We start from the raw sequence: 10,881 nt of genomic DNA, 5'->3' as shown, positions 1-10,881 counted from the left end.
AAGGGGGTGGGCGGGAGGCTGCAGGGGGTAGCTGGCCTTCAGGGCCCTGGGGAGACACCTGGGTGCGCGGAGGTGACGCCTCACCGGGTCAGTGTGTCAGGGGAGCACGTGGAGAGGCAACAGGGTTATGTGGCAGCTTCTTCCGCCCCTGCCCCCGGGGGGCTGGGAGGTGGTGGCAGGTTCCTTCCCTGGTGCCTTGTGTCCCCAAGTGCCTGCCCTCTGCCTCTGGCTTGGGTGGAGATTTCTGCCATGTGGCCCTGCCGTTCAAAACAGACTCCTTTTTGCCAAGAGCTGGCTCTGCTCTGGATGAAAGAGGAGGAAGATTCTGCCTGGAGCACATCGGGGGGAGAAAGGGGGAGGGGGGTGCTGGATACTTTTGGTTCTGCCTCAGATTTTGATGCTTCCAGATTGGTTTTGAATAGGAACTCGGAGGCAACATTTCTCAGGGAGCAGAGCCCTCCCCCACTTCCAGTCCCCCAAGCCCTCCCATAGCAGACTTCCAAACCTTTCGTTCTGATGAGTTAGAAACCGTTTTGTGTTGATGCCGAGCAAACTTCCTGCCCTGGCCTAGCTTTTTTAATATAATCTTTGTACTTAACTGGTGCCATTTACCGTGATGTGAAACAAAACAAACTGAAAGGCTGGGGTTGTTTTTCTAACCCATCAAAATCAAATGTTCTGATGCTGTCAAAGCCAAAGGAACCAAGCAAGAAGATTTTAGCCTTCTCCCTCCCAAAAAAAAAAAAATTGTTTGAAACAGACAAATGCCTGCTAATCGTTGCAAGTAACAATGCTTACTGGGAGAAGAGCAGAAGTCTTGTTGAAAATTGTTCAGCCCCCCCAGGTATGTGCAGTCCCTGTCCTCCTGTTTGCAGATAAAGTTTGTTTGGAGGGTGCTGCTGAAAGCGCTTGCAAAATTTCAGGGTGGAGTGGAGAAGATGCAGGCCTGGGGCTTGCAAGGGGGAGTGTGTCTGTTTTAATTTATAACCCTGGGTGTCACAGGAAAACTTGTGCACAGCTTTACTCTCTGCAACTGTATGTTATACGTGTAAAGTCATGCATTAGATTGTGACAGGAAGATGGTGTTGCAGGACTTGTGGGATCCTATTGAAGATTATTTGAAATAATGTAGGAATGAGTTACAGTGATGAGCTGCCCCCCCATATCCCCTGAAAACATTAGATTGTATAGGAAGGTTGAAGTTGATCTTTACTGTTGTATTTTTCTGATTTGAGATATACTCATCTGTTTTGTTTTCTTTTCAGATCTGGGAGCGTAGCAGACAACTGGTTTGAGATCTATGATTTTGTAAAACTACTCACAGAAAGATTTGTGAGGTGTGTGTTGTGCTTTGGCTTTTGTTTAATCAATACTGTAACATATTACAAAAACCTTTTTGTGAGGTGATTAATTGTAAATATTAAAGAAAACCCAGAAAATTTTAGTTCTGGTGTTATACAGTCCCACTTAATTTCAAGACGTCTGGAATTTACGTAAATTGTAGGACCTGCACATCTTTAAATATTTATTTCAGCTTGTTAATTTGTTCTTAGATCTTTTTGGATTTTTAGTCATTGCCCCCCCCCCCCCCCCACAAAAAAATTGGCTCGTCCCCCCCCCCCCCCCAACAACAAAAGTAATTTCTCATATATTATTTCTTTGTATATATTGGTCAATAGTCATGATAACAAAAGAAGTCAGGAAATTTAAAGTGAATATGTGATCCAGTCCAAAACCAAGGGAAAATATTTACTTTTCAAGCGCAGGCATGTATTGACAAAGCTTGTGCCAGGCTAAGAATTTCTGGTGCATGCACGCAGTAAAGTTTACTTGTAAATAACGTTTTTTTCTTCTCTAACACGTGTTGATGTTAAAATGTTGGCCTGCTCTACTCTTGAAAAATAACTAGGAATTACTGTAATGAAATGCTTACCTTCAACAAAAATATCATGCAGACACAAAATGTTGTGGTAGTTTAATTTTTCCAATGGAAAATGAAATATACACTAGGCAATTCTAAGCTGGTTTAGCTGATGAGGAGAGGACACAAGTGTTGCACAGTTAAATATTTCTTCATTATTTCAAAGGCCAAAATGTTATGTAAAGCAAGCCTGGATGACAAAACGTTTTGAAAGTCATTTTGACATTTTTTCTTTAAAAGAAAAAGTCTGATGAGGCCTCAGTAGTTCTTCCATTCTGGTAATGGTGAAAAGTAAGTTTGGTGTTAGAAAAAGAATGGTTGGTTGTCCTTGATGAACCCATCAGAGCACCATCTTTTGCAGCCAGAGGCATTCCTTTTTTACATTATTTGGGGTGACTCCATCAACTAAAGCACGATTCTTAACTATGTAAGGCCTGAATCTCATGTATATCAAGGGCCCTTATGCTGAATGCTGTTCAGTAATCACTCGGAGCCAAGAACTCTGGCATGAGTCTACTTCATTCATTGGGTGCAGATAGAAGTAACAATTGAAATGTTTCAGAGGGTAAGCTGTACAAATGTACGTCTTTGAAGCACTTCAAAATAGTACTGTTTTGAGGTGTTTCATTTTTTTTAAACTTATGCAGAGACAGGGGAGCATAGGTCTTCCAGGACCTCACCGTGCTTTGCTCTCTCCTCCCCACCCTGCCCCTACGGAGGAGGCTGGCAGCCTGCTAGCTGTCTAGCTGCTGGGTCCCACTGCACCTGGTGCAGCCCTCCCTGCCAGAGCCCTGGCAGTTTCTGACTCCTCCCCTGCCCTTCCCTGCCACTGCTGGAGCTGGTCTCTCCAGACCCAGTCCCCATTACCTCTTCACGGCTGAGAGAAAGGAGAGGAGATTCACTGAAGTTTAGGGCTGGAAGGGACCCCATGAGATCATTGGGTTCAGCCCCCTGCTCTGGGTAGGAAAGACTGCTGGGGTCAAATAACCCCAGCAAGGTGTGCATCCAGTCTCCTTTTGAAGATCTACAGAGTAGGTACCTAAACCACTCCTGCTGGGAGTCTATTCCAGACAGGATATTTGGAGCTGGAATGCTGGGATTTCAGCAGTGGGGAAGCTTTCTCCTAGACCCCTGTTTATTTCTTCACTCCAGTGCTCCCTGTTCTCTCTCCATGGTGGGGAAATGGGGGAGAGGGGAACTAGTGCCTTCTGGCTGAGGAGCTGTGGCTACATGCAGCTGCAGCAATTTTGAAATGCTCCAGGGAAGGGGATGCCACAGGGACTGGATGTGTCTCTCACAGCTGAAACAAAACCCTGCTGAAACATTTCCAAACCCATTTGGAAATGTTTCAAAAATCACTTCTACCCACAGTCTAACTCTTCAGCACTATGCAACATGAACACAGCAGCTGGCTCCAAGTGATGCTTCTGAGAGCCTCTTAAAGGTACAGCTCCCTGTAAATATAAATCATTTACATCAGCTTTAGGGCCCCTTTGTGTTGTTACAGGTGTGCATAGCATCATTTAATATAAATGAGAATCTGGCTGTTCTTTATTTTTTTCTTGAAGTTAAAAGCAAATTAGTTGTGAAAAGGACAGCTGAGAACTGTCCAAGACTTATCTGAGGCTGTTTGGCTCAGAATGTGGTGAAAACATTTCAGCAGGTTTCATTCTGAGGATTAGTTCGTTCTAGTGTGATATGTGCATCTGCTTTCTATTCTGATTGGCCAGTAGGATGTAGGTCTGCAACAGCAGCATCAATCACACTTACTGTTGCAATGGCTTCAGGCTTATGATGTGTAGTGCGATCTGGTCCATCTGATGTTTTAATGGGGCCTGACCCATCACCATAGTGTTGAGCCCTTTGATAATGCAATTAAAACGGGTGTTTGGTGAGCAGGTTATTCAGATAGTTGCACTGTGACTTTGTGGGAAGCATTTAGTAACAATTACCTCTCAAATAAGAAGCTTTCTCTTGCGGTCCTGTTTAGGTACTAGTGTAAGCCAAAGGGTTTTAGACAGCAAGTACTAGATTATTGTTTGGTAACTGCTTGAGGCAAGCAAAAGGAGTAAAGTTCTGATTTTTCATCCTTTCTTTAGACAAAATTTAAATGGAGGGGCTGGGCCACAGAGTAACCTGCAGGCAATCTGCTACATATTCACATTATCAGTTTTCTGATACTTATTTTGTTTTAATTTTTTTTTCATTTATCATCCACAAACTGAAGAAATACAGCTATACAGATTTTTATCTTTAGGGACATTAACCTATGTAGTTGCCATATGTATGCCAATATTATCAATCTTATAACAATAATAACAAATGTTAAGTTCTCTGATACTTGTTATGATTCAGAAACTGCAGAACTACAATTCCTGGCCTGACCAGCCACAGCATCAGCTAGTCTTAGGGTATTAGACTTCCATTCATAACATGTATAATTCCTCTTAACATGAGTGGGAGATATGCATGGAAATCGGGGGAGAAAAGAATGATCTTTTAGTAAATGCATGTTAATGCTATTTTTCTTTCTTATGGTGTATACTTACCCATTTCCTTTTGAAAAAAATGATTGAGCTATCTTTCAAGACTGAAGGATGCTGAAGCATGTGCAGAGTAAAACTGGACATGAAACTTGGTTACACATGAAACAGTTATATTTAGAGCTGGGATAAATGGGTGCAACTTCTTTCATGTAATTGCAGTGCAACTACCCTTGCACTACAATTAGACTAGCTCTAAATTTGGTTTAAATGTTTTGAGTGGTGCCAAACTACTAACTTCAAAAAAAAACAAAAAACCAAAAAAACCCAAAAAACCCCCAAAAAACCCCTCATTTTTGAACATGCCCAAATCAGCCAATTGTGTTTGCATGGACTGGGGTTGTACATTTAAAAAAAAGTGTTTAGATCTCTGAGATATTTATGCATTCATAATTTGGCAAGTGTATTTATACTTAAAATAAGCCTTGGTGCATTGCAAAGTGTACTATTGATTGAAGTGCATTGACTCTTAAATGGCCTTCAGATTAACTTATTTGTAGTGTCTCAGAAGGCAAGGAAGAAGACAGTAATGTTGCTGTTTCACTTTGCCAAATACCAGGCCAAGAAATGTATGCATTAAAAGCCCATTAATTCCTTTTTCATTCCTGCACTTTCTTCGTTTATAGTTTGAAAGGATATTCTTTAGAAATGAGATGATAAAAACAAAGTAATAAAGTAGAACAAAAAGGTTATGAGTGAATGTACTATGCAAAGCTTCCTCTTCCTTTGTCTAAAATGTACATTTTTTTTTTTTTTAAAGCCCCCGGATGAGAATATCCTATATAGTGTTCTCTACAAAAGCAGAGGTCATTCTCCCACTAACTGGAGACAGGTTAGTGCATTATTCCTTTTCTTTAAAGTTCTTCCTAAATCAGAGGAAAATGGTTAATGGTTTTAAGTGGTAGCTACTATAGAAACTTAAGGTTTTTAAGGCATCCATTTGAGAGCTATTTTTGTGAACTTCCTCATGAGCAGTCCAGTAAGAAGGAGTAAAAGTGAGATGTCAAGTGATCTATGTTTTTGATCTCAAGTATGCCACTGTCTTGCTGTTTGATCATAGGTGGGTTACTTCACTTCCTTCTATCTCAGTTTCCTCATTTGTACAGTGGTGATAATGATGCTTGCTCTTTTTTTTTTTTTTTTATAAAACAAAATTCATACATGGGGAAAAGTCCAATAAAAATGCTAAATTCAAGACAAATTGTTTGACCCTAAATTAATAATTTCAGTCATTTTATAGGGACCAGCTGAGTGAAACCAAATATTTTGTTATTAACATTCAGCAAACAGCATTATTATTTCAAAATCTTGAGAAGGTAAACTCAGTGGGAACTGAAAGATTTGGAGCTTGGCACCTCCATGATTTAAGCAGAAGCCTGATCTGCCTTTGACTTGCTGTTTGTGGTCTCTGGTTTGAGAAGGTTCCTTGTCACATCTCTTGTCCGTTTGATTTGGGTAGTAATAATAGCAGCAGAGAAGCCAGCTTGCTCTGTCTTCAGAGACTGAAGAAAAAAGAAATGATTGCTGGCTATGGTGAGCCAAGGCAGGGAAGGGAATAGGAAAGAGAAGAGGCAAAATTCATCCTTATCAGTGTAGACTGTTATGAAATAGAAAAAGTCGCATCAGAATGATGAGGAAATCTTGCATTATACTGTGTTACTTCCTGCAGAGAAAAATTGCACTGCTTTCAGTGGTGAGGACTCTTCTTTCCTGTTCTGTCAAACAAGTGATGTACTGAACACTGTTTTGGTCATGTCAGAACAACATGAAAACCCTCAAAAAATAGCTAAGTTGCTTCATAACATCCTGACAGGTAGATTATTTTAAATCATGAAAAAACTTCCCAGTTTCTGAGAAATTTGTGAAGTAACTGTGGGGTGGCCGAAGTGAGGCACTCCTGTCTTTCTGCATTCCTGGAAAGTGAGTATACTGTTTAACATGAAGGCTTACTTTATCCTAATGGGTTTATTATTTTTATTAAAAAATAATGGCAAGTACAGGAACTTGGAAAATACATACTTAAAGTTAAACGTCTGTGCACCTATTTTGGAAGGTGTCCTGACTTTCAAAACTCTAATCACCATGCAGCTCTCACTGAATTAAAGGTTTGATCTGCTCTGTGAACAAATGCAGAGGTGGGTAAAGTTATAAACCGTAACTCCACCCGACTTTAGAGAATGTGGCATAAGATGCTTCAAGCCCATTCTAGTGCCTATTGAAGTCTTTCTCATGATTTTGTTGGGGTTTCAGTGTCTTCAGTGGCCTGTTTCTTATTGGACACTGAGGGTCACAATTTGTAAAGTTCACTCTATTTGGATAGCTGGAATATTGGCACCACAACCATGAATGAGTCTGTGTAATACTTTTTTAAGTCATTTGGAGTTAAATCAAATCCTATCTCTTCATGAAAACCTGTTCACAAAACAGGAGAACACATGTATTATTGAGTTCCTTTCTGTTTCATTTTTGTCACAAAATGTTTCCTGATGCAGTAGTGAATGCAATAGTGGAAAGAAAATTACTCTTTTTGTGATTCACTGGGGATTGCTAAAGAGGATGAAGAAGGTGAATAGTAGTAACAGTAACCATATATACGTGACTAAGTGTAGATAGTTGTGGCTAAGATGCTTTGTACACATGTGCTTTGAACAACCATGATTCTAGATATTTATTAAAGGGGCTCACAGCTATGAGCAGTTTAGTATTTGCAACTTTTGCAAGTTCCAGTAGAAAAGGTTACTCAGCCCATGCTACAGGAAGGGTTTAATGAGAACAGCACCATTTTATGATGTTATCTTATTGATTTGTTTATGAGTTTGTTTAATTACTTGCTTATTCACAAATCTTAGGAAATGGCAATTAGTTTGTGCCCACTAATTCAAGTTAGCCAGGTTTTGCTATGTTTGGAAAGGTTGGCATTCTTACTGCTTGTATGATGGAGTTCATACTATCTTTTTCAGCATATCGCAGCTATATTGACATATGTGAACACATTCTAGAGCTAAATACCTAACCTTAAAGTGATGGTACCATAGAGCCTTTTTACATGGGCTTTTGACGCGGCACCTGTGTGTCACGTGTATCAGCAGCGCAGCGCGTCCCTGTTCTGAGAAAATGGCAGCGGTGCGCTTTGAACTAAAAAAGGTTTTGTGTGCTTTAGTTCAAAGCACACCGCTGCCATTTTCTTAGCACAGATGTGCGCTGCACCTTTGATACACATGACACGCAAGGCTGCTAGAGCGTGTCAATTTATGGGCTTCAGCAACCTCGATTAATTGAATCTTCTTCAACGTGCTGGATTTCCAGCGCGTTGGAGCAGCCTCCCCACCATGTGTATGTAAGTGCCCTTAATGCACAGTATAACTTTTCTCAGAAAGAGTGGGCTGCTTGTGCACCTAGTAAAAATGATATCTCTGTAGTTCTAGAATTTGATTGGCAAATTTGGGATGATCCGATAAATGAATTTTTTTGTCAGGAGTTCAGGCTCAGTCATGATCTCATTTTGAAGAAAGTTTTATTAAAACATAATAGCAAGTATAAGTACTTGAAAAAAGTACTTGGTGTTGCTTGGAAAAGCTGTGTTTTTGCTGACCATGTAACGTTTAAGGTTTACTGTGTACTTCTCTGGCTGGTTACATGCTGGCAAATAGGTGGGGTTTTTGTGTCCTTGCTTCTGCCAAATTTGACTTGTTACCCATGACTATAAAAGTGTAATGTCTAATCCTGCTGACATCAAACAGAATTCCTATCAGAAGTTAATGAGTATTTTGTTTGAGAGGACTCCAGGATCAGGGTCATGGTCATTGCATGTTTTTATCTGTTATAGTATACATTTTCTTATAGCTGTCCAGTCTAAAATAGGTCCCTTTCAGTATTCATGTTTTATACATGCATACCATAAATACCTAAAAGGGTATAAATATCTGAAGGGTGTATAAATATGTAAAGGTTGCTTTTAAAGAGGATGCTGATAGATCCTGTGGCTACTGAAGATGGGACAAGAATTAATGGTCTTAAGTTGCAACAAGGGATATTTAAGTTATCTGTTAAGAAGAGTTTGTTCACTATAAGGGTGGTTAAGCATTGGAACTGGCTACCTATAGCGGTTGTGGAGTCTTCATTTTTGGAAGTTTTTAAGAGCAAGTTAGACAAACATTTGGATTCGATGGTTTGTTATCACTTCACCTAAAAGTTACCAATTAAGGGGATCTAGTATGGATATGAATTTGTCCTCTCTGCTAGTGGAAAGAAGTATGAAAAATCACATGTTGAACGAGAGTTCCCTGTTTAGGAGGTACTGTACATGTGCCTAAGTAATATTAAGTAATGTGTGAAGTACCCTGATGTTGGATAAAAAAGTCCCCCTCCCCCACCCCTTTAATCAAATGGCACAATTATTTTTTTCCCACCAACTATGCATGGACCTCTTAATACATTTCTTGGGTGATGGCAATATTATCATCTAAAAATCACTCATATAGAGACATATTTTTCCCACATCAAAAAGCCAAGGTCATTGGCAATCAGAATCTACTTCCAGAGGCCTGTTCCTGGCCTTTCTGTACTCAAAACTATACTGAGAAATGATGCCAAGATTTCAGTAGATACTGAGTGGGTGGAAAGTAAGTGCAAAATTGTAACTTGGTCCAAAGAACTATGAATGCCAGTACTGAAAGTTTCACAGCTTTTTATGAAAATTTGGATTCACAAGTTAAACCCATTCTCTGTCTAGCTGAACTTCTGTGACTTAATGTTTTTGCGACAGTCCCAGCCAACCCTGACATCAGCTGCACTGATTTATGAGGATAAATATTTTTTCACTACAAGGAACTGGTGTTCAACAGTTACTTCACTTAATTTTTTCAAATATACTCTCATTCAGAATCAAGTGGATTTTCTTCCCTCATCTCTGTGTGTCTGACATACGTTTTTTCCCCATTTTAATGCAAAGGAAATTCCTCTCTCTGTGCATTTGTTCTTTGGAATATCAGGCAGTGTTGTAGAGAAACTTGTACCAAATCCATTCAATTTTTTATCCTCCAAGACTACTTTCTTGAAGATTATGCCTTTTTCTCTTCATTTCACAATATACCTACAATGAAGGATATACATATACATGCAACAGTGCTTAGGATTTCAGGAAAGCAGGGCCTTGGGAAAATTGAAATGACCTATGCTATATGCCTATTACAGGCATTAAATACAGAAATGACTGATATATAGTTTCTTTTCATATTAGTACAAATCTTTCCATTGTCTTGAGTAGCTGTTAGATGGGGTTGCATCCCAAAAGAGAATGCTGCCTACAGCTTTTTAAAAATAAATTACCCCATTGCTATCATGCTAACAACTTTAGGAGTTGTCAGATCACATGCCTACTGACACTGCTTTTAGCTCCATGTCAGTTAACCTTTTAAGGGGATTTAAAAGTGCCTCAATATTGCAAACAGCATTGGTGGCCTATGTGAGGGCATTTAATCTTGCTGAGAGCATTTAAACTGAACAGATAGAATTAATACTGGGAAAATTTGTATATCCATCTCTGACAAGGCTAATGGTGATAAATGTGTTCATATACTAGTTCAGTACATGAACATATTAAAAATTGCATAGCTGTTCTAGATGTCATAGCTATGTTGTCATAGCTGACTAAGAAAAGGGGGAAATCCTGATTCCTGTGTATGCTCAGCAAATACCTGATGCTGAAGCATTGTAATTTATTTTAGCTGAGGTCCTTCTTTGTCATCACAGCCTGCATTACTTTCTGATACTGTTTTGTTGTATAGTCTGGCCTTAATTCTGACTTTATTCTTATACCATGCAGCTCCAAGGAGGGCATGGGAGGTACATGGTGAGAATGCAGGGTTTGTCCCCCATAGGAAACCATATTTGTCTGCAGTTCCATTTGCCTTCCATAGTACTTGAACCAGTAGTAACCCCTTTCTCTAAGAGTAACCCCCTTGAAATAAGTGGGTATGCTTCTGAAGTAAGTACTACATTCATTGTGAATGGATAAGACATATAAGGCCCCAGAAAGGACAAAAAAGTGGGGTAAAATCTTGGTCTTATGAAATATTTTAATGTCAAACTCCTCTTGATGTCAGTAAGGGCAGTATTTTACCTATAGTCTTTGCTCTAAACTCATGGATAAATAAGGTTAGAAAAGACTGAAGCAGGACTTGTAGTTTGGTTCTATTTACCTGCCTCTGCTTGTGGAAGAATATATGGAATATTTATGAAACTAAAAAGGAAGAACAGACAGGGTAGCTATTATAGATAAAATGTGCCTTTTCTAAAAGACAGAGGTGTGATGTAGCACATATGTTGAATTGAGAAGAGATATTATATTTGTAATCATTCAGCCCAAACACAGACAGGCTGCAAGTTACTGATGGGTCATCCTCCCCCCCCCCCCCC

At 39.6% G+C, this 10,881-nt stretch overlaps 1 protein-coding gene across 4 annotated transcripts in view; it reads left to right on the top strand.

The window, feature by feature from the left end:
* Positions 1-1,265: 1,265 nt before the first annotated feature.
* The window catches only part of ANTXR2 (ANTXR cell adhesion molecule 2), a 185,346-nt gene continuing 175,730 nt past the window's right edge, over positions 1,266-10,881 (top strand). For all 4 annotated transcript variants that reach the window (XM_025208515.1, XM_025208516.1, XM_025208517.1 and 1 more), the window contains exons 1-2: positions 1,266-1,337; positions 5,225-5,296. In XM_025208515.1, the coding sequence (XP_025064300.1) occupies positions 5,232-5,296 (65 nt within the window). In that variant the 5' untranslated portion in view covers positions 1,266-1,337; positions 5,225-5,231. The remainder of the gene's footprint in view (positions 1,338-5,224; positions 5,297-10,881) is intronic.

The sequence above is a fragment of the Alligator sinensis genome, unplaced genomic scaffold (genome assembly GCF_000455745.1).
Source record: "Alligator sinensis unplaced genomic scaffold, ASM45574v1 scaffold565_1, whole genome shotgun sequence".
In the NCBI taxonomy this organism is placed as follows: domain Eukaryota; kingdom Metazoa; phylum Chordata; order Crocodylia; family Alligatoridae; genus Alligator; species Alligator sinensis.
This window is presented reverse-complemented; position numbering and strand designations above follow the sequence as displayed.